Below are 24,348 nucleotides of genomic sequence, written 5' to 3'. Positions count from 1 at the left end.
ATTGAGATATACTTCCAGAACATTGCAGCCTATGTTGTTTGTGGCTGTCAGTGAAGGTGGTAGACGTCAAATGTCTCATGGGACTGTGTCTAACACCATTTGCAAACTCTATCACTCTATCCAGTGCTGTTAGAGTCCTGGTTATAGTCTTTGTTCCCATTATACTTATTTGTTGATGACCTGTTGACCTTTTGTTGTATATTCTCTCAGTGTCTATCTCATTTTCTCAGAGTTGCTCCAGTTTCCTCCCACAGTCCAAATACATCCAAACCAGGTGGATTTACTCTCTTGATTATTGTGCATTCAGATTATGTGTGCATATACGAATGTGTGGGTGCCGCACTGCTCATGCACAAGGTGATCTGGATGTCCCGACACAAGGACTTCACTAATTGCTTCCTCACATTGTTTATCACTCCTGCAGCTATGTTTACATGAGCACGGTGTTAACACTGTAAGCAGAGCTACCAGCCATGTTTCTCTCCAGACACACACATCAGGGTGAGTCTTAAGTTACATAATTCTTATCATATTTACTTTGGCAACCAAACAGTATTTGGCCCTGACAAAGCAATAGATAAATTAAATAAATGTGAATTGTGAGCAACAGTGATTGTGAGCATTGGATACAACACTGATTTATGCTTCTAGTATGTTAAAAAACATTTGAAAACTAGAATGGCATTCAGTAGACCACATACCTCTGCCAAGGCCCAAAAGTCACCTTAAATTTAATCAAGCTGCACCAAATTATAAACACTAATAGATGTCAGTCCTTTAAAGAAATTCCCAAAACACTCTTGAGACATCACATTCAAGAAGTCACCTCACGTTTTTCGAGTTACCATGACCTTGACCTTTGACCACCAAAACCTCGTCAATCAGGGAGTCAACTTGAATTGTACCAGGTGTAATGAAATTCCCTATGGGCAGTCCTAATGTCAGATTCACAGGGACGTGAGGTCACTGTGACCTTAACCTTTGACCTCCAAGCACCAAAATCAAATCTGATATTATATTCTGATATATTGAGTTCAAAACAAAGCATGGTCATGTGACCTTGACCTTTTGACATTTGACCACCACAATCTCATAAGTTCATCCTTGGGTCTAAGTGAATATTCGTACCAAATTTGAAGAAATTTCCCCAAGGCGTTCTTTAATTAAGTTAAATTAAATTTAACTTAATTAAACTATATTCAACTATATTAGATCAATTGAATAAAAAAATTCTGTTTATTTAATCTAGTTGAATTCACTCAATTGAATAAAATGTATGCTTGCCACAGGTTTGACCGGCTGTTATTATCAAACCACACAAACGGTTTCTCAATTTGGACTTACAGAGGTAGAAAAACAACATAAAATGTTTGTGTAATGCAATATTACACAAACATATCACAACCTTACAGGCTCCAAAACTGCCATAGAGTTGAATCAACACCTCTGTAATATTCTTAGTAAAGTAAATAAGCTTTTCTAAGCTTGCCATTTCCTGCCATATCAATCAGAGCATTGCACAACCTTGTCAAGGACTGTCCAGCATTTTGGGAAATGTAGCCTATAGCTAGTGAGTCTTTCAACCTTGACTTATTTGGGAAACTTTCCTCCCTGCCCCAATTCTCTTCTCGATTTCCCCCTCCTCTCTCTTCCAGTCATCCTCCCTGTCTTACTCCATTTTACTGTATCTACACCCCCCTCCTTGTACAAATCTGTCAAAGCCCCCTCACCCAACTCTTCTCATATGTTTATTTTGAGGGGGTGACTGCTCTGGAGGCCGGAACCATGCATGACTGAAAGGGAAGGAGGAGAGTAGGAGGGACCTAGCGAGCACAGGGAGCAGGGAGGGAGAGAGAGAGACTGAGTGGGTGAGTGAGCTGCTATAAAAGAGAGTGTTGGAGCTGCTGGTGGCATTAACTTCAGCAGACAGAGATTCACACACTCAAAACAGGAAACATCCAGAGCGGAAAGAGACATCAGCAGAGTTGGAAGAGAAGCTCTGACACAGAGGAGTTAGAGGTAGAGATTGATCAGAACTTAAGAGCAGTTGCATCTTTAAATTGTTGGAAGTTGGACTTGGCGGTTTGAGGAATCTGTTTGCCTTGGACTGACTCTTGCTTTGTTGCTCCTGAGAAACACTTTTCTTTGAATAGGACAAGGCACAGGAAACAAAAAGGAAAGACAACATTGAGAGTTTGTCTCTGAGCAGCTGACTGTCTTCTTTCAGCTGCTTTCACACCTAATTCATTTGATTCAAAGAAGATTTCCTTTTGTACCCTTCTGGGCTTCCTTTCGACCAATGGCTGCTGTGCGTCAGATGATTATGGAGGCCTCTGGCTTCCATGTCCTGCCAGCCCACCTTATGGCCTCAGCCATGGAGGAGTTCCCCCAGCAGCTGCCTGTCCCAAAGGCTCCGGCGAGGGGCAAGAGCCGCTCACGCCGACCCCGGGAGGCTCGCTTCAAAACACAGCCTGTCACCTTTGCTGAGATTGCAGAGGTAGAAGAAGAGGGTTCCTCACCCTTGGAGGAGGAGAGGGCACGGCGCTCCTTCCTCCAGTCCCTGGAGAACCTGCGGCGGAGCACGCAGACCCTCCACTGCCCACCGGCTGCACATCACAGCTGCACTCCTACACCCACACAGGCCAGCCTGGACTCCAGTGACTCCGACTCCACCCAGTGAGGGCTGAAACACGCCCACCTTCTCCCACCTGCGTTCCTTGCTTCGCCTTGACGCCGCTTCATATGGAGGCCAACTGAACTGAACCAAACTGGCCTGTTTGCCAGCCTGTCTGTGTGTGTGTCTGTACGCTGCTGCTTTCATACGAAAATCTGCATTTAATATATACTCATACTAACATATCAAAACACAGAATATAGTTTGAAGATGCACTTGATGCATATGTGTAAAGATTTCTACCAGTGCCAAAGTCTGGTTGTAATGAGTGTAAAGGTAGCAGATGACGCAGTGTTGAACACACCACTCTTCAGATGAATTCCTTTTCTACTGTCGATGTCTGTGACAAGATTTTTCTACTTGACCATAAAAAGGACTGTTAAAAATGTCACTGTTGTGACTATTGTGACTTACCACACTGTAAATACTTAGACTAAAGCAATGTACTGAGCATCCAGAGTGACCCGGCCGTCACTAAGCTTTGTCAAAAGCTTTGTCCAGTTTCACAATGAATGAAATCTCTGCTCTACGAATCCAAGCAATGCCTTTTTAAATGTCTTTATTTATTTTCTTATTTTGATCATAACCAAGCAGAGTTGTAGATGTGATATTTTATTGCTCTTTCTCACTTCTAAAGTCCTGACTTTCAAAGTAAATCATAACCTTTATACTTGTTGTACTTTATATATGTTACAATATTTGTGATATATACTTTAATAAATATTTTCAACTATTTTGAGTTGTTTTCCTTTCAATTTGAGGTGCAGCTATGAAGAAAATTACCTTAGTGGGGAACGAGCTGTACTGTTTAATAATTCATGAATGTGAGATTTGTAATATTATGTGAGCAGAGACTGTAAGCCAATCTGATTTAGACTATTAGTCAAGGAATATTGGGACATCATAGGTAAGATAAAAAAGAAAACCCAATCAGAGAAGCTTGGGACAAAATCAAGGCTACATTATAAGAGGAAGTTGTTGGACAGTGGAAAGTGATGCATTGCCTTTACTGACTGTCCATCACCCGTGTTATCGTTAAGACAATCAGATGTCTGTCCCATATGTAAACACTCGACCTAAGTCTGCTGTATGCTCGCTTGGCTGGTGACGCACTTTCAGTAATACAAGGTTCTCATCATTAAGTGCAGCCACAGCAACCACCAGCCTGTTAAGAGAGAGAGAGAGAGAGAGAGAAGTGGCCTCTGGAGCCTCGCAGCGAGCCACTGCAGCCATCCCTCCTGCTGCTAATAACCCTCTTCTCCTAATTCACTCTGTGACAAGAGTTACGTGATGCATGAGTTTCCATCTGGGGGCAAGTCAGCAGACAGAGACAATGCCACAGAGAACCTGTTTTGAGTGGCATGGGGTTTCACTAAATATAATAGCGTTAATAGAACTAAAGAATTAAATATAATTTGCATTTACATCACCTCCAGATGTATGATGGCTTATGTTGTGATCTGTGATGTGCGCGCCATGAGGAGATGTAAGGAGATGCAGACAGGAGATCAGCAGTATTTTGGAGACAGAAGAGGGTATGTGTGACCATTCATATTTAAAGGAAGGCTGGAGTCATCCTACATTTCTTTTTTATTACTGTATTACAAATAACAAGAAATCAACAGTCAACAAAACCATTTGTTGCCCCTGTAGACGTAAAAACAAGTCACAAATATACATAGTTTCAGAATCAGCTTTATTGGCCAAAGTATGTTCACACATTTGACTCTGGTTTTACATTGCTGTAAGTGTACTTACATAGAAATAGACACACAGCTATAGGGACAAGGACGACACAAAACGGAACAAATGAGTTAAAGAATGGTACAAAAATACTTAAATTATAGAGGTGGCTGGAATGTGAAAAGAAAGTAGGAGAATATGCAGAATGGTGGAAACACTAATGACCGACACCATAACATACACACCATGACAGTATGTACACAAGTTGTGCAAAGTAGTTTTTATCAAACAAACATAATTGTGCATTTATCTGAGACTGTTTTCAGCTGAGAATTTAAACATGAGTGAACATTTTTATAGCTAACACTGAAATGGCACAGAGGTATAAAGTTTTTCAGGCTACGCAGGTGATACCTGTTTGAATTTATCGATTTTATGTCAGAGTCTTTTCATGGTACTGGGTGAAGGAGAAAATATTTGCTGCCTGCCTTTCAACAGTTATACATGTGCACAACAATACAAAATGTGTGCACTTCTCATATTTTTACTGAATGCACTCTGCTCTGTAAGTGCATATAAGGGGAATTGCATTTTCTACAGCAAGCAAACAGATAATCATTTATAACAACTTATACACTGTCAACGTTGAGCTGAAAAAAAGCAGAACTGCTTGTCTTTTTCACAACAACGTCAACAACTTGTGACCTTCCAGCCAATAGGGAGGATGGCCGTAAACCTGCTGGTAGCATATGAAAGGGTTACGCATATTCGTCATTGTATAGTGCTTGTAGAGCTGCCATACTTACCCACGTCCACGGAAGAATTACTGTCTGCTCTTATGTGTAACAACGCAACTCTTGCAGCGTTTTACGTCACTGAGATTCTGGTAAATGAGTGTGGGACATTGCTGAGAGCGAGAGAAGCAGGGGTTGATAAAATTCATGTCCCCACTTCCACCTCTTGCTCCACCAACCTTGTTTTAAGCTAGAGGAGATTATCCATGATCAATCCAGAATTTTTTCTCTACCTGGTCAGGACATTTCCCTCGAAGTTAATTTCACTGTCTGATTAGAATGTATGACCGATACTTAGTTTTCCAAGGAAGATAGACATAACCTAACTTTGGCCATGATGATTGATTTTTCAATTCATGAGTAGTGGGACAATCCTGTGAGGACTAACAATACACTTCTTGGACAAAATAAATGTACAGCCTGGTGCCTGCAGGGGGACAGTGTTTTGCCACCTTTGATCTTTTCTGAGATGTCAGACTTCACCTCAATTCAACAAGGTTCAAATCTTCACCCCAGCCAACATCTGTGATAGAAACCAGACCTAACTGAGCCCTAAAAGCAACAAGTTAAATCTTAAAATCAACAAGAAACCAGTGCAGAGGAGTTCAAGGAGAGGTCATACCCTGTGATGTATCTTTGTGAACGAGCTGGCAGCAGACAAAATAGCCTAAAATGGGCAATTTTCAGTTAACTACAATCCAACGGAGGGAACAAACTGTACAGACCCTTAGTTTGGCTCTGGCTAACAGGCAACATGACATGAAAGCTGAAGGTTGACTGAGGTGTGCTTATGCTACAAACACAGGATGTTATAAAGAGCCAGTGTTTTCTTCTCCTTAATGTATATGTGGGATGGCAAGATGTTTGAGTGGCGACATCACTGCTTCAAGTGCACTTCTGTAATGACAGTGTATTAGCTGGTGTCTGACAAGCCAGACAGTAAACCGATACATATTTATTTTAGTCTAAAACTAGAAGAAAAGCAAATTACACAAAAATCTCAACCTGAAGGAAGCAAACTGTGCAAGTGGGTCTTTCCAGTATTCATTTTCATATTGCAATCTGAAAGTAGATAAAATGATGAACATTTTTAATGTGATCTACTCAAATGGAGAGGATTAAAATTTCAAATCTGACTCTAGGAGACCTGTTTTGGTCTTGTCGCCAAAGTACATGAAGATAAGTAAGACACTGTCTGAAGTGCAGGTAAAAGAGGAACTTCTAGCTTTGTGAGTGAAGAACAGACAGTTATGATTCCTCAACAAGATGGGGGACCACCCCACTCTTTGTTTAAGGTTAAAAGACTGTGGGTGGAAATATTCTTATGTAAAGAATCACATTCTGATAAACTGCACCTCCAGATAGAGAAAAATTATCCAGGTACGAAATGTCGGCGTAGCCTAAAAATAAACAATAGTGTAACCCGCTCAATTTATTTTTGGAAAAGGATATCCTGGTCATAAGAGCATATTCTTATGGGTTTTTCAGTTAATTAATACTTAATTAATTAATTTTATTTTGTTAAAATCCTCTAGTTTTACCCTGTTCTCATTACTCCTAAAAATTTCTGCACACACTTTTGAATGACAAAGGATCTTTTTTTTCTATATTTATTATTTTTTTATTTATTAAAAGTTACATTTGTGTCCAATATATTTTGATTTCATTTGACGTCTCTCTTAATCATGTTCACGATATTTAATTAATTTGGAAAGTGCCAAATTAATAAAAAATGTTCAAAGTAGAAAATGGTCCAGTTCTCTGCAGTTGTTTCTAAAATGAACAGGACACTGGTCTGCTGGGACACTACTAGGGTCACAAGGACAAGGATCAGAAAAGATTTCCCAGAGGGCAGTGGATGAAGACTGCCCCACTCCAATGACGTTAAAAAGACTTCATTGAAATCCTGGCAAGGCTGTTGCATTGATTCTGACTGACTCATGCACAGGTCAGCATGAATAATGTCTGGTACAATATTTGCTTTGGATCAAGAGTCCTCTCTGCAAAGTCCAAAGCAAGTGCTCAGTGATTCCCACCACACGGAACATTATGGCAAGCAGCCTGCTGGGGCTACTGTTTGCACTGTTTCTGGCTAAGAGCTCACATCCGCAAACCTTCCCTAAATGCATTTTCATTCATCTCTTTATAGCATTTATAGCAATGGATGCATGATGACGAATGATTCATGTCCGTTGTAATGAAATTAACTTATTATTATACTAATGTTATCATAGGATGTTAGTTTTAGAGGTAAGGGGCAAGGGAAAGTATTATGTCAATATGTATCATCAAAGCAGTAGAAGAACAAAAATGTGCACATGGGTGGAGGAAGTACTCAAACATTTTACTTAAGTAAAAGTACAAATAAATAGAACATATCCTCAAGCAAAAGTAAATGTATCACATTAACTTTTCTACTTGAGTAAAAGTAATTAAGTACTTACTTTTAATAAAAATTAAAGTATTTGCCAAGTGTAACCTATTTCCCAACGCAACTACATTATTATGGCTGATTCTCTGACCCATTAAATCCATTTGAGATGTTTCTTTACCAGTGATGCTGCTGCAGACACGATTTACTCCTATTGAAGGAGATGGGGTCTAATGTAACCTGCCTGCTCTGATTGCATCAATGCACTTATTTCCCTCAGATTATTGATTTAATTTTAAATATATATAAAACACATAACACAATACATTGTAAAAAATATAGTGTAGACAGTACAGATATTTGCTGGTGTATTTCATGGATTAGAAGTGAAAAGTACCTGAAAATAAATCTACTTAAGTAAAGTACAGATACATGTAGATACAGATAAATGTATTCAGTCACTTCCCACCACTGTTATTCACCTTCATGTGTTTACGGCTGTGCATGTTGCCTTTAGAGCTGCAAACCCCCAAGAGCATCCCTGACCTACATCCTGGTCTCATGACTTCGGAGAGGTGGGACTCAGAAAGAAGCCTCTATAACCCTCAGCATGCTCCTTTGATCTCACACTCTATTTCAAAGCTTTTTCTAAGCTCTTCGTCTCCCCCTGGTGCTGCAGAAAAGAGGCGATTATGGATGCAAAACAGAAGGTGACCCACATACCTCCTGTCCCAGTGTTCTGTTTCCTTGAACCTCTCTTTTTAGGTTTGCCCTCCAGTGCTGCGTGGAGAAAAGGAGAAAGATGCCATACTTACCCCTGTCTACATGTGCTCTGATAAATGATCTAAAAACAGACAGACTGGGTCTATGTTTGCAAAGATTTAATCATGCCTGTTTCAAGGATTTTGGTTATAACTGTTTTATAGCGCAGTTCCTGTTACTATGTAATTTTATATACATGATTGAAGACCATACAATACTTAAGATTTGGAAAAGATATTTAGAAATGTAAATGCTGCTGAATAAAGTTGTTTATTTAATTTTGCATGGATTATTATTCTGCCTTGTACATGAATGATGGCCAACCTCACAGTAAAAATATCAGATGTGTTCATATATTCTCAAAATACTGTACAGTGTAATTTGTAGTCTCTCTTGGTGCATCCTACTTTGAAAACGTTGAGAATCCACTGAACAGATCCAGGACTGTGCATCAAAGCTAAATGTTCCTCTGAATGAGTGTTTTCCATTTTAGGCAGTGAGAGACAAATAATGGTGGAGGATGCCAAGTTCCATTTCTCACTGCTTACTTGGCAAACCAGAGCAAGTCATCAGTGGTCCCTTTGCCCATTTTTTATTTTGGTCTCTTTCATTAAAACACAGTGGAACTGAAACAAAATACAACATACTAGATCAACAAATAAACTTAATCAATCCAACATTTTACGATGGCAAATGCCATTCATAAGATTCTCCCACTTTTGACATACTGTGCAAGGCAGGCTATGTCACATCCTAAGTTTAGTTTATCTAGATATGAGATTTGAATTTTTTGCATTTGTAAAAGGTTCTTACTTCAAGATTTGTTTTTATTTCATTATTTATTTATCATTATCGTTTTGTTATTTCAACATAATTTTGATAGCTAACGTTTGATACTGTTGCACGTTCTGCTCAGACTGTATATATTCTGTTTACACTGTATATATTATTTATATTCTATTAATATGTTTGTATTTCCTTGTTTTTGTATTGCATGTTTACTTATTTGTTAATTTTACTTATATTGATTTTTTGACTGCCCTCTGTGCTGCTGCTGCTACACATTAGGTTTGTTATCGTCATCTCTTTATTTCAATTTTTTTATTTAAATATTTGTATTTTAGATTCTCATATATATGCAATTACTTGTACACAACACAACAGTCAATGCCACAACTTGTATTATTATTTCTGTCATTGTCATTGTTAGTAATTTATTCGTCATCAAAAAGTGTTTTTACTGATTTGTTTTTAAAAGTTAAATGCAGACGGTGTCCGTCAGTCATTTGTTCCTCCTGGCTTCTCGTATCATGTGACATATACCGTTCAATACAGATTTGATTGATGGTGCATTTATCCAATAGAAACACAGCATTATCGACAACTATCGTTTGCTTTATTTTTGGACCAATCAGATCGTTGTTGTCAGAGGCTGTAACAAATGACAGCAAAGGGGTGGGCTCTCGTTCAAGGAGCGCGAACGGTTAACGATGAGAAAATGGCGAACGTAAAGTTTAGTTGAGTGAATCATGTCACCGTCACTCTTAACAGCATTTAAGTAGCTTAGACGCGTCTCCTTTCTGCGTGTGTACCGGTCACTTCAAGCTAACCGCGGCACGCTGGCGGAAGCTTACTTGCAAAACTTTCTTCTCGGTCGCTACGACAGCTAGCTGAAGTTAGCTCACTGGTGTTGGCAGCTGTAAATGGCGTCTCGGTGCCCACACACAATGAGCAGCCTGTAATGAATGCAGTGACACTGGAGGTAAACATAATTCATCGAGGCCGGTCTGTTTCCATGGCTCACCGTTGAGTCAGAGGCTGTGGGCCCCACTCTGTCTTTGTGGACGCTGCATTGGACGCAATGGCCTCACACAACTTGGTCTTTGTCATCGATGTGGATTATGGAGGTCGTGATCCTGGCGATCAGCTGGATGTCAGGAACCACGTAGTGAAACGAGGAATGTTGCAGATCTTGCTGCATTTCGGTTACAAGTACGGATTTGAGAAGGTGCGCTGGGGCTATAAATTCTTCCAGTCTAGGGGTGGACGTAATGCCAGCCTCATATCAAGGGGATCTGACTTCAAGGAGCTAAGGCACAAAACCTTTGAGGACTTTGAGTCGGAGTTTGATGGTAAGTTTGACGTGAAGGATAAACCGTGGCCTTCTCGGCAGAAGCAGCAAGTCTGTCCGTCTGCTTCAGTTCAAAACGCTCTCAAAGAGACCCTGTTAGACTTCCAGTGGGACAGACCAGACATCACCTCTCCCACCAAACTGTACCTGAGACCCAGAAGGTCGAGCCGAGCTGGGAAGCCCAGTGTTTCACAGGAGGAGGATGTTTCAAGCGACGGGAGGAATGTGGTGTTTGTGGTCTCTGAGTGTCCACGTACCAGGATGCAACTGGTGGACTATCTTTCTTTGGGGAACCATGACCTGCCTACAGATGGGACGGATCACATCATATCCAGGGGTCTCCAGGACATGCTGGCTCAGAGACAGGTTGTGCTGCACTGGATCGATAGTACATCGCATGTCCAGGTGAGTACAGCAGGCCACTGGGTAATAATGAAATATGACAGTGTTTCATAACAAAGGGACCTAACAGTGGGTTGATGACAAAATTATAAGAATGGATAGTGAAATTATGGATCAGACAGTCTAGTTTTATTTGATATAGTCATTATAGTCAAATATGTTTACTGTAACACAGCTGTAATAACATAATTTAGTTTTTTTTATTGAAAAACTCAAGCCTTTATTTCAAGAGCCTAAAGAGTCAGTTTACCAATCATATACTTTTGTGATTTTGTTGTAATCAAAAAAGTATTCAGATGTTTCAAACAGCTTCACAGTCAAGGCTTTGTTCCATATTTAACTCTCAACCTTGTATCTAGTCGGTGTGAACCATGGCTATAAACATCTAACCTTTACTGACACCTGTCACAGAAGCTTTTCAAATTCTTTTCAGACTGATATAAACAGCTGCCACCATTTCGCTTACTGCAGGTGCTGAGGTGTGAGGACTGTCTCGGCTCTGATAAGCTGTGTGAGGTCCTGGCTCAGGTGGGTGGCAGGGTGATCCCTGTGGTTGCACTGCTGAACCTCTGCTGCGTCCAGGAGACAGACTCAGGCTTCAGGCCAGAGGCCTTCACATTCAAGTCTGGTATTGGATACCTGCTGTCCTCTGAAAGGCTTTACCGCCTGGCTTTCCCTGTCATTGAGGGTCTTCTGCGGTGGGAGCAAGGTTGGTAACATGGAGGTCAACTCTAACTATCACCAGTTATGACTTAAACATGTCTGTAATAGTGCAGCTGTTAAAACTGTTTATATGATCTATAGTTTAAATGCAGATCCAAAACAATCATTGACTTTAAACTGTACATCCCCTTGAAATTTCACTTTGGTTATTTGCCAGTATTTGTCTGGATGAAACAAATTGCAGTAAACATGCAGATGAAGGGAAAACTTGGTCCAGGGGCTGTATAACAATGTCCTGGCTCAAAAGAAACAAATGAAGATTATAAGGATAATCTGAACATGATCCAAACACAAAAGGGCTGATGAGATATGCAGAAATCGCAAGCAAGTGAAATTAAACACAAAGCTAAAAATATATTGCCGTTATACATGTGTTTGTGTGTTATTCTTTATCCAACAAGGTGGTGTGACACAGAGCTGTGACCTCATGGTTGAGCCAGTGTCGCGCAGACAGAGACTTCTCCCAGAGTCGGTGGAAGTGTGTATGAAAGGAGTTCTGCAGGGCTGGGATGCCTCATCTCTGACCCAAGTGTCCACAGAGTCATGGGTGATTCGGTCCTCCAGCAAAAGTGAACAGGGAGCTGCTGCCTTCCAACATCTCCTTCTGGAACTATCTGCTCACGCTCTTCACATGGTGAGACATCCAAGAATGACATTGCTACTTTACGTGAGAGGTTAAGGCTCTGATGCAGTGTAAACTGCTCAGAGCAGAGTATAACAATATAACTATAAACAACAGGTGCAGGTGATGTGCTTTCTTGTTCCGGTTATTTAATTTTTGCTATGCTATGATATAATTTGATAATTCAATGTCTTTTAGATGCTTTTATCAACTGTATATGTCAGGAACATCATCTGGGTCTGAATCTTCCTCATTAATATTTTCATAGTTTTGGTTATTTGCTTCAATATCACTCCCCTCGCGTAGATTGCCACCCATTGTCTGAAATGCTACTTGAACAACTTTTTTGCAGGCCAACAGAAAACAAACAAATTGCATTTCTCATAATGCATTTTCCCTTTCCTGAGAATATTTCTGCGAATCACAATTTTTTTATTTTTTTATAATAACATGTCTTGAAAATGGTCACATCGTGGATGAGAGGCACCCGTATCATCTGACTCTAAAGGGAGAAGCATGCAAACATTTCACCTGGTCTTACGGGTATATACAAGCATATGTTGCATCCAGTCTTAATTGGTAAAAATTTAATTGGGTGCAAAGTTGGGAGTGGGCTCTACATTATATTGTCCAGTCAATATTCCAGTGCAACAGAAGGTTGATTGGAACATGAACTAGCCCAAAGATAGCTGCAACGTTTGCAAAGATATTCTGTTTTGAAATCTCTTTCTTCTTTTCTGTGTAAGTTTACTGATTCACTTCTCCCACTTGTTCACTTTGCTCTCCAGCTCGCTGATGTGATTGACAGCGGCCTGGTGTGCTCAGCCGTCCTCTCCCCCATGTCACACTCTACAGCTCTGCTCACCATTCTCCAGCCTGGAGTCACTCAACACGACACACTTCTGACCACAGAGAACATCGACCCTTCCACAGCTGAGACATCCACTGACCTGCCAGATGTTGTGAGCAGTGTTCTTGGAGTAGTGTATGACATCATGGAGAAGGATGGTGACATTGTCGATGGTAAGATTTAGACCTAGACTCATAGTCTAGACTCATAGTATCCGTTATTGGTTTATTGCAGACAGATTCAAGACAGAATTGCCAAATTAAATTTGAGATAAGTTTAAAACTGTCATCATTGCATAGTTTGTCCATGAGAAAGTATTGACAAGTAAAAATGTTTTTCCACCAGACAATTGTCCTCTTTTGTCTTGGTGACTTCTTGTTAAAAACTAAATTAAGAGATTTCAATCAAGTTTGTCTATGTTATGTGCTTATATAATGTGCTGTATGTGTGTGTATGCCCTGATTACAATAGCAAATACTGAAAGAAGCAAAAGTGTTTAATTTTGTGTTCATCATTTGATTTTTCGTTTGTTTACTTTTCAGACAAGCTTAATGATCAACCAGTTTCTGAGTGGGCTCGGCAGGAAGTCGATCAATGCCAACTGACTACAGGCGTGTTGGAGACTTGGTTTCCACAATCAGACCAGTCAGGAGTGAGCTCTCATTTGATGGAGTCGATTCGGTATGTGGATTCTGATTTCACAATTTTTCGATTCATAATTATTGTTCCTTTTTAAAAGCAAGAGTGATATACAGCTTCACACAAAACAACCTACAACAAAGTCAACCCTGTCACAAAGAAACACTCACTTGGTCTTGATGTTTTTCTCACTTTGTTCTGCAGATTGTTGCATGCAGTGCCAGAGCAGAGAGAAGAGGAGGAGTTGTCTGTCCTACAGCAGGAGCTGATCAGTGGTTTGGCTGAACTTTACCAGACGTCCCAGGGTACAGACAACAAGAGGGGCAAAAAACGTATGCCAACTTTATCTCAGTTTTTACGTTTATTTTTAGCTATTTCTTACGCAGACTGTTCGTAAAAACCTTCACATTATCATTTTAGACAACATAAAAGTAAATATATGTATCACTTTTTATCAAGATCTTAACCTCCAAATATTATTTTTCTCTGTAACAATTCCTATCTTCGATCTACAGGTGGTGCCCAGCGCACACCAGTGAAACAGAAGATGAAGACCATGAGCCGCTCCCTGCAGATGCTGAATGTGGCCCGGCTGAATGTGAAGGCCCAAAAGAACCAAGCTGAGGCCGAGCAGCTGGGGGGAGAGAGCAAGGGGCCAGACAGAAAGGGGAAGAGACGCTCAAGTGACAGAAACAAATCTGGGGGAGCAAAAGCCATCAGTGAGTATCTCTTGCAGTACTTTACAGTGCAACTGCTCAGATTATCACCCTGCTATAACTAAGAGTCTCTCTCCTCAAGAAAGGAAATATGTTTTTCTGGAAGTGTTAAAATAAATGTTTTGATCTATCGAATAATGTATCTTCTCGTTTCACCCAGGTTTCACTAGTGAGGAGGAGCTCCTGTCCCATCTGAAGTCCAGCTACGATAAGACTCTGGCAGACAGAGACTTGTCCATTGTCACTTCAGTCCAGCAGCTCCTGTTTGCTGTGAAAATCTTTCTTGGAGCAGAATCCCATCTGGAGGTGAGGTGGTAGATTAGATAAAGTTGTAGTGCTGTGGATCATCATACATTGCGTTATCAGTTGTCAAAAAACGTTGTCAATTGGTAGATTTGGAGATATTGCAACATTGACATTTTTAATTTACATGTCTACTGTAAGGTAAATAACAATATTATGGTAACGGATGCTGAACCTCTTCTTATCAGGATAATGAAATCATTCCGTGCATCACATAAAGCACATTTAAGCCAACAGCTCAACAGTTGGACTGTGTTTAAATTGTATGTCTAACATCTTCTTCACAGACAAAGACCTCCCACTTTGTCCAGCAGCATCTCCTCAAGACCAGCAAATCAGTGAGGCAGCTCTATGGCACTGCTGCTGATGTTAATAGCAAAGTCAGAGAGTGAGTATTATCTAATCCAGAATCTTTCCTTGTGTTTTTTAGGCAGCAAAAAGTCTAAAACTCAGCTCACTGACCCGCTACTTAAACCCATTGTTTTGGTTACACTCACTCTCTTATGTGTGAAATTGTGAACTACGTGTGTGTCTGTTTGTGGCTTGTCCTTCCTGATATCTACTATTCTTCCTTGATAAAGGTTCACACTGTTATTTATCCTTCAGTCAGTTTTATACATGTGCCAGTTTTGTTTAGGAACCAATAAACACAGGTTGTTCTGTTTTAGGTGCCAGCTTCAGGGGGTGTTGAGGTTGGAGTTGTGCAGACTTTCCTCCTCAGACCAGTCTGACTCATTGGATGCCGAACAGATGGCAGAAGAGGTAAGATGGTCCCTTTCGAGTACTCTCTTGGTAAACAAAGATCTAAAAAGTAACCCTGCATTTAGTTTGTGCTAAATTCCAACTTCTGTTTGTCAGGTGGCTGAAATGCTCAGGATAATCTCTCTAACCAAAGACCCAGGTTGCCTGACAAGGTTTCTTCAAGATGAAGTTCTTCCAGGGTAAGAACCTGATTCTTCCAGAAAATTACAAGATAATTAATAAAAATGCTAAAAGACTAATCTCTAACTCTCCGGCGAATTATAATGGGAAGCATTGATTCAGAATGAGCCAAGTATTTCTCATCTATAGAATCTAACGAGCCTTTCTACGTCATGGCAGGTTCCTGACTGCTGTCCCCAGGGTGCTTGCAGACATTTACAACAGTCTGGGCACCCAGCTCCCTGAGGCTTTGGTGGCTGTTCTGCCCGCTGACTTCTTCAGCGATGACTCAGTTGCCAAGGACAGCGCTTCTCCTTCAACTTGCTCATCGCCCTTTTCCACACACAGCCTGGTTTCAGATGGCAAAAGTTGCCTGCAGGACCTGCGAAATCGCTCAGCCAGCAAGAGGAGGTGAGAGGAGACTGTATTATTTCTGCAAAGAAACTGTTTGGTCCCGACAAAGCAGGAATGGCCTAGACAACAAAAAAATATAAGAGTCATTTGAGTAAGCATGATTATTTTGCTCTTTGAATGTAATTGGAATTGAATCATAGTAACTAAGGTTGGGTACCGACCGAATTACTTTGGTACGACCCTGTACCGATTCACGTTATATCAATCGATGCCAAATTTTGGTGCCGGTGAGAGTGAAAAAGAGAGTATATGTTAGATAAAGAGCAAGCGAGCAAGACCATGCGACTCACCCCTGTAACGTGATCAAGCAAAGCTCATTTCTGATCAGTGCACACAGTCAGAACAATGTCGAGTCAATTGCGCAGACACCCAGGGAGCCATGCACAGCTCCTCTACAGTATGTTGGCTTACAGTGTTCACTTGGGTCTTTTCAAACATGTTTGGATGGTAAAAGTTATTTTTCTACAGTTTTTATTGGCTATGACGAAAGATTTGACTCATTGAAGAAAAGTATCGATCATTATGTGGTGATCAGTGTTGATATTGTGGCATTTTAAACAAATTGACCTTTAAACTGTCAGGTGAGTCTGAGAGAGAGAGAGAGAGAGAGAGTGTGCGTGTGTGCGCTGTTACCTTTGCCTCAAGTCCCGGAACTATCATACAGAAGCTACACAATTCTTTTATAGTAATCAACCCCTTATAGTGATGAATTTTGCCCGGGACAAACGTGATCACTATAAGCAATTTCCATTGTACTAGAATTTTGTCGGCAGGCGGAGGCGGCACAGAATTTGATGGAGGAGTAAAGTACTGAAAAAAAGTACCGTCTGGCACCTGTACCAGTGAACGTACCCAACCCGAATAGTTACCGAATTTTTTGAGTCAGGTGTCTGTTTAAGACTTATGATGTAGATACTTTCCTTGGTGAATGTCCAGATAAGTGTTTTCTTTTTCACACAGGAGTGGGATGTTGACTCGTCATCGCAGCATGACTGAATCATCTCAGAGTCTTCGTCAAATAGAGATGCCCAAAAAGACTACAAGAGCTGTAAGATGATCCTACATAGTTTAATCACCTATAATATCTTAGATTTGTTATTTGGGGCAAATTGTTATGACACTTGGGAAATTTCTCTGTAGTGGGATTAATAAAGGATTCTCTTATTTATTGAACCTTGAGCAGCTAGTCTTCTCACAATATCTTGAATTGTTACTGCTTAATCAAAAGTATTCTGAACATCACCCAATAATGAGACATGAGATGGCATTTGCACTTGTGTATTATGGTTATTTCAGCTTTCTAATCAAAGTTATCTTACCTGCACTTTTATGTTTTTTATTAGTCGAAGTCAAAGGTGTGTGTTGCCTTGCCTGTCGCACAACCTCAGAAACAAGAAACACAAGGTAAGTTCTGTTTCACATCGAATGTAATCGCTGTCGTGTGAAACTCTTGCTTGCCCCAGAAAGTAGATGAAACAAAACACTGATTTAGCAGTATCACCTTGACATTACATTCCTAAATACAGACCGTGTTCTGATTATCCACAGAGGTGACCAAGGTGAGAAGAAACCTGTTCAACCAAGAGATTGTTTCACCCTCAAAGAAAGCCAAGCTGCCGAGGAGCCAGTCTGTCTCTGCTGTGGAAGGACTGAAACGCAAGCGATCTACTGAGTCTGACGGTAAATTGATAACAGCATAACAGATTGGTTTAAATATATACTGAAGTGAAGTTTACTAATCAATAGAAGATATAATATTGGGCGGGGTAAAAAACCTTTGTTCTCAGTTCAGTGCTTTGCCAGGCAACTTGTTGTTCCTCCTTTTCAGAGAGACACAAACTTCTCACGAAGAAGGTGTGTGAGACGCCACATCACAAGCAGGTGTCCAGTCGCCTTCTTTACCAGCAGAAAATGGGAAGGTACGTTCGAGTTATTGACAGTTTTCCTTATTGATATATGTTTAGTTTAGACAAGGAATGTATAATGCAAAAACACCTGTTGTTGTTAATTATTGCAAAGTAAAATCTTTTTTTTTAACAGGAGATCTCTCCCAAATGAGGAGTGCATTGTGGAAGAGTCGCCAGTAAAACCTGCAGAAGGTATTTGACTGATTTACAGCATTTATTTTATTAAAAGCCTTTGTTGTGCCTCTTTCATGCCCAAAATAAGTGGGGATAAGCGTTTTTTGGCACAACACCCATAAATCCACCAAAAAGGTGATTGACGCTTTTCCCATTGCCATTGAAGGTTTAAGTTTACCTCTTGTGGGTTTTTTCCCCTGGTGAGTCATGTTCGACGTCACAGAAACTGAGAAGCTTTAACATCTTGTTGTCTTGCCAGTGTATCTTGAATGATATGAAGAAAGAATCACTGTTTTATGTTGTTCCCAATTTGTTAAAAACAATAAGTGCTATTTTTCGACCGGAAGTCGTAACGTCGTGCCAGAAAAGGTGCAGTGTCTGGACTTCCAAAATAAAGGAGAAATAAGCGTGTTCATGCAGATGTCACATTTCCATCACTGCCATTTGACACAGGAGTGAATGCTGAGTGTATCCATTAGCATAGCAAAGTGAGACGTTGGTGCGTTTCTGACCAGTGAAAAAGTGACCTAAGTTTATTTAAAGGCATGCTGATTATTTTTTCTTTTTTTTGTATCAGATCTAAGAAGGAGCCCCAGGATTAAGAAGTTTGCTCAAAGATACTCCAACACCTTCTACTCAAGTTCTCAACCTCGCTCACGCAACCTAGACAGGGCTCTCTCTGCATCCCAGCTGACTCTCAGTGATGGCAAAATCTGCGAGCTCAACGTAAAATCAGTCCGGTCTCCCATGCGACTTCTTTTTGGGGCTACTCATTCCCCTTGTCATCTCTCTGATAAGAGTGGAGCAGCAAGAGCCACCAGATCACGACTGTACACAGACTCCAGTGTCTTTGAGGTAAGTTCTCCTGTAGTAATTTGAGTCACTGAAAAAATCAAATGCATCAGTGCATGCACCTAAAGACAATCCTTTCTTTATCCACTCCTCCTCTTGACATCCCAATATGCTGAAGCACCCCCTTTTATTAGCTAACTATTATTTTTCTCAAGATTAGAATTGTCAGTTCACAAAGTAAAAGGTTACAATGTCTAACATTGCATTCATGTTAAATGTGAGTTAAATAAAAACACTTTTCTGTTTTTGTTTTTAGAGCCCAAATAAAACTCCAACAAAGTCGCCCAGCAATCATGGGACGGACCTTCTTGGGAACAGAACTCCGAAAACATCCAGGACTCGAGGGACCTCCAAAACTCCACCTTCATCCAGGATCAGTGTTTGCTCTGTTGCAGAGAGTCCTGCTGCTGGAAGCTCTCATGAGCTTAGTATGGCTCTGAGGGGCAGTCCTTTCAGATCACCAGCCAGAAGGACTCTCATTGTAGAGACACCAACTAAGCAAAGCCCTGTGAGAAGCCCGCTGAAGGGTATTCTTAGGACTCCAGTCAAAGCCTTGGTTGAATGCAGTTCCTCCTCTGGATCACATAGGCTCAGTAGCCCAGTTTCCAACACTCCCAAGAAGAGTGTCACATGGTCTCCATCTCCTCAGAAGTTTAGAGTCGTGGAGAACAGCACCACCTTCAAAGTACCAGAGTCGCCATCTCGTCTGTCATCTCGAAGGTCTCCAAGACAGCTGAACACACCCAACAAGTTCAGCAGTCCTGTCAAACACACAAATACTAAAAGGGACATTTTCAAGACCCCAGAGAAGACTTGTCAAGTGAGTCTACTCAGGGTTTCTGAAAGTTTAAGTAGTACTATTTTGGCACAGGAAAAAGTTCACAACGGGATGAAGACGCCTGAAAAAAATGGAACACTGCTGGCAATGCCTCCTCCACAATCTACTTCCCCTCTACACCACCTCTCCCCTAAACCCAACACCAGAGCTCAAACCAGGACCCCTAGTCCTACTTATCAAATGATTACCCGCTCTGGGAGAACTCCAGGCAAAAGTTCAAACAGTGCATCCCCGTGTAAAGTAGAATTCACACCAGCAAGAAGCAGTCCTGTTACAGAAGGATCAGATACTACAGTAAAGTCTCCAGCAAAGTCCCTGACAAGAAGGGGGTCGGGTCAAGGTGAAAGAACCACTAGACATAACTTAAGATCCCTGTCCAGTGAGAATGTTCAATCAGAATCTGCTGAGAACTGTGACTTTGTGGAGAAAACCATGCAGTCAGATACAAAAGCAGAGGCACAGACTGAACCCTCCCATTCCTCTGACACTGACTCTAGTTCTCATACTGATTCACAGCAATTAGACTCTTCACGTTTTTACTCTGCTACCACAGACGATGAAAGTATGGACATTGTTGATGCAGAAGTTGTAAAGACCCAGTTTAGTGGTGGGCTCAAGATGAACATTAGTTTTTCACGAAAGAATTCAAAGTCAGGTGAAAACTTTCTGTCAAGCACAGACTCGCCTAAACCACCTGTGCTGCACCAAGGTACACCCGGGCGAAACTATGGCTTCCGGCAGACGCCTGACCGACAACAGAGGGAGGCTGCTGCTCGTTTGGGGTATGGAAATGATTCCCCTCGTTTTTCCACTCCGAGAGGCCTTGCAAGACGACAGAAGGGCACAGGTACTCCAAACCCTCTGACTTACCAAGTAGAGATGGAAATGCAAACATCTGGACTTCCTAAACTCAAATTCAAACGCACAGATTCCATGAATGCAGGGGATTTGGCCTCAGATGGAGGTCCTCGACCTGGTACTCGGAGCCCTTTAGTTGGTGTGAAACCTTCTCTGCTGGAAAGCCCCTTGTCTTTGTTTTCTAAACATAGAGAACCTGGATGTGTCTCACCATCTATCTGCACTCATGTCACTCCAGCCAAAAGCACACCTGGAAAAGGTGGAAGTGTCCAAACATACATCTGCCAGTCCTACACCCCTACACGGCATCCTGGAGGAACAATGTCTCCCCCAGTGACAATTCCAGAGATAATCCCCCTGACTCCTTCCCCTCAGAGCATGGGGAAGGTGACTCCAGACAATCTCAACAGTTGGCCTCGCAGGAAGAGAGCTCAGGTTGGAGTGTTTGGAGGCAGAGATCGTGGCCTGAAGGGGGAGCCACTGCTTGAGGAGTTGCTACAGGAAGCTGAACTTGGAGTTAGCAGATTACAGGACAATGACGACACGGATGAGTTCTCAAACAACAAAGCTACAATATTAGCTCTGACTTCCAAACAGTCACACCCATTCCCAGGGGATGCATCTCCTCCTTCTCCTCTGGTAGACTTGCACTGGATAGAGAAGCTGGCTGAGCAGGCTGACTGCACAGAACCTCAAAGAGGTGAAGAAGAGAACGTCAGGGCTGCTGCAAATGGAGGTGTCAAGTCAGGTAAGATACGGGCTCTGTAACAAAAACTAATCCCAGTAAATTTAAGTACTAAAGATATTGTCATTGTTGACAAAAATTTTATTTGAGATTCTGACCAAATATTTACTTTCACAGTAGCGACTCCTCCCAGCTCAAAGGTGACCAAACCAGTGACAGCGAGTGGGATTTTAGCTCTGACTCACTCTCCATTGTTGTTCAAATCTGGTTCTGCTAGTAAGAGAACACCAAATTTTAAAGGTAAGATGTGTTTTACAGTTAATCTTTTTTATTTTTGCCAGTTTAGCACAATTGATTATTCATATGTTAAAAAAGGTACCCTCACATCCACTACATAAAATTTAGGATTGGATGTTTATATATCTTAGAACTATGAGGTAAATCATTATAAAAATTGAATCTAAGTTATTATCTGACCATCTAATACCAGTTATATAATAATATCAGGAACAGAAAGGTACAAATGCTGATCAGGTTCAAGCTCTTTGACTCTGAGCTTTTTCTTGTCACGTTCTTCTCTTGAACAGCATGATTTCTGTGACTTAACCAAATTTTCTTTGTGTATTTTGTAGGGCTGCACCTGTTGATTTTTTTTTTTTCGATTAATCTAACGATTATTTTTTATTACTCGAGTAATATAGTAGTGAATTTATCAGAAATTAAGTTTCCTCAAGCAAAGGTCCGAAACATCACAATGTCTCACATGCATTATGATTCAAATGTCATATATTTTGAAGTAGCCTAGTAGTTGTAACAATGTCTGTATGAAGTAAAACAAACTTCAATTAAATAAAGAAACACATTTCAATGGTATTTCAACAATGTTCTAATTAATTTTCACACTGAACTGGAGGGGACTCTAATAATTAAATAATCGTTTCAAGTAAAATAAGGTTTGCATTTAAAAACAAAATAAAGAGATCTTAAAATAAAGTGCTTAATTTTAGAGGGAAAACATTTTTTGTTTAAGTTTCTCCTGTTTTCTTGATATATATAACTACATTTCACATATGAACAATCTTAACAAATAACAACTAAACAGCTTCAACACTCCTTCTCTCTTTGTTCCCCACCAGTGAACTCTAACATGTGCTGTCAGGATTTACTACCAAAAAGATGAAAAAAGTTGTGCAGGTTAAAATAGAAACGCTCCGTCAAAAGCTAATAACAGGTCTTGGTCCGTATAGAACGGCGACTAGGTACGTTCCGGATCTCGGTCTGCCTATTGGTGACTTATGCTTTAGATGATCGTTGGCGATCCATGCTTTGACGTATTTACGTAATCGATGACGGAAATATGCTCTAGTATTTCATAAATCACTCTCTGAGACTCCAGCCTCCAACTTCAGTCAACTTTGCATGTCCACATAGTTTTGAACATGTAGCATATTTACTCCTTTCCCAGGTCTAGTTCTTGATATCCCGTGACTAACAATCCACATTGTTTTCTAAACTTTGTAGATGAGGCTGCTTCAGGGCAGAGGCTAGAAGTGGATGGAGGGGATCACTCGCCCTTCAGCCAGCCAATCAGACACTCAAACAAAGGGAAAAACTACAGCAGGAAGAGACTGCTACACTGAACCACAGAACTGTCGGGCAAGCAAAGCAGAGAGACGGTCCATTTTGTGTTTAACTGGGAAGCTGTGACCCTTTCTTTACCTTATTTTGTCCAAAGGGCTTTTGATGGCAGATCTGAACCCCTTTCAAGCACCACTTGAAAGACTTTGAAGATGAATGAATGATGCTTTCAGTCTCCTCCACTAACATTTTTGACCCTCTTCGTGTGTATCAGTACTTTAAGATTTAACATTAGAAGTATATTTAACACATTTCTGCCAAGGTGTTAAAACTGACCTTTCCTGTTCGTATGGTCCTCTGTGAAGCCAAAACCTCAGGAAAAAGTGATATTAAATGTTGTCATCGTTTTAAAGATTTTAATCAGCCATTTACAATCAAGTTAAAGTTGTTGAAAGAAGTTTTATTCATGTCTATTTATTAGTTTGTTTGTTCTTGTCATAAAATTGCTCTGAAGTCAAAGGGATGCCCTTACGATTGATTCAGGTTGTAAACATGTCTGTTGCCAAAGTCTTATGTAAATAAATATCCATTTTCTTTATCAAGCTATTGAAAAAGGTTTTTGTTGTCTTTACCTTACTTTAACACAATGCTTTTATTTCTTTTTGCCAAAATGGGAAAAAAAAACACACGGTACATTCAAACTCAACAGTTCACTTTACTATGCAGCTCTCTTTTTTCTGAGAGTGACTTTTATAATTCTCATTTATCAACTACAAGCAAATAAAAGCAAACCTGATCCTTTCACCCTGTAGTTACTCACCTGTTCAAAGGTCAAAGCTCTGAAACTAAAAAAGCCTTCACATGCGTTCAGTAGCTTAATGTCACACAATCAGACATCACAGGTTAATACTGTTTTGTATTCTTTTTTTGGGATAACATTTTTATAAATTTATTTAATAGTTGTTGATGATGCCCAACATTTTATAAACCTGATTATGATCTTATCAGTAATGCAATTATATTGTATTTCATCAGAACTGTGAGTTGTTTAATGGGTTACTTATTAGAATATCATTGTTCCTTATAATTCACGAGATTAGCTTGGCATCAGGCACCGGCTGTTTGCTGTAAAGTCCGATAAAGGTGACACACCTCACATGTGCTGTTTGCCTGTTCACATAGCCAGCAAGAGCAAGTCTCCTGAAATGGAGAGGAGCTTCTCATTGTGAGGAATGCAGTGTCAGTGAAAAATGTTCTACCTCCTAAACAACATTCTATGAAATCTGTTCTGAGATGTCAATTGAAAATGTGAAATAGAATGAGTAAATTAGCATGTTTGGTTTCAGGATCCTGGTATTGTTCACACTGGGTCAAGTTTGTTCTCCCATGTTCTGCCTGTGTTGCCCTCAAGCATCTGAGGTAGATTTGAGTGTCTCAAAGGCCTGTAGATG

General features: G+C 40.6%; 2 protein-coding genes across 2 annotated transcripts; both read left to right on the top strand.

The window, feature by feature from the left end:
• Positions 1-1,899: 1,899 nt before the first annotated feature.
• On the top strand, positions 1,900-3,407 carry c5h11orf96 (chromosome 5 C11orf96 homolog). The gene has a single exon (XM_035157714.2). The coding sequence runs from the start codon at positions 2,300-2,302 to the stop codon at positions 2,678-2,680; it is 381 nt and encodes a 126-aa protein (XP_035013605.1). The 5' UTR covers positions 1,900-2,299; the 3' UTR covers positions 2,681-3,407.
• Positions 3,408-9,607: 6,200 nt separating this feature from the next.
• On the top strand, positions 9,608-23,499 carry ticrr (TopBP1-interacting, checkpoint, and replication regulator). The gene is made up of 21 exons (XM_035157731.2): positions 9,608-10,820; positions 11,289-11,526; positions 11,942-12,174; positions 12,951-13,185; positions 13,555-13,693; positions 13,856-13,983; positions 14,167-14,370; positions 14,528-14,673; positions 14,958-15,058; positions 15,339-15,432; positions 15,529-15,611; positions 15,772-16,002; positions 16,966-17,053; positions 17,349-17,409; positions 17,554-17,685; positions 17,834-17,924; positions 18,046-18,104; positions 18,664-18,941; positions 19,195-21,382; positions 21,497-21,619; positions 22,841-23,499. Exons 1-21 carry the CDS (start codon positions 10,146-10,148, stop codon positions 22,957-22,959), a joined length of 5,646 nt encoding a protein of 1,881 aa, XP_035013622.2. The 5' UTR covers positions 9,608-10,145; the 3' UTR covers positions 22,960-23,499.
• Positions 23,500-24,348: the final 849 nt, after the last annotated feature.

This window comes from Hippoglossus stenolepis, chromosome 5 (assembly GCF_022539355.2).
Source record: "Hippoglossus stenolepis isolate QCI-W04-F060 chromosome 5, HSTE1.2, whole genome shotgun sequence".
Taxonomy (NCBI): Eukaryota; Metazoa; Chordata; class Actinopteri; order Pleuronectiformes; family Pleuronectidae; genus Hippoglossus; species Hippoglossus stenolepis.
This window is presented reverse-complemented; position numbering and strand designations above follow the sequence as displayed.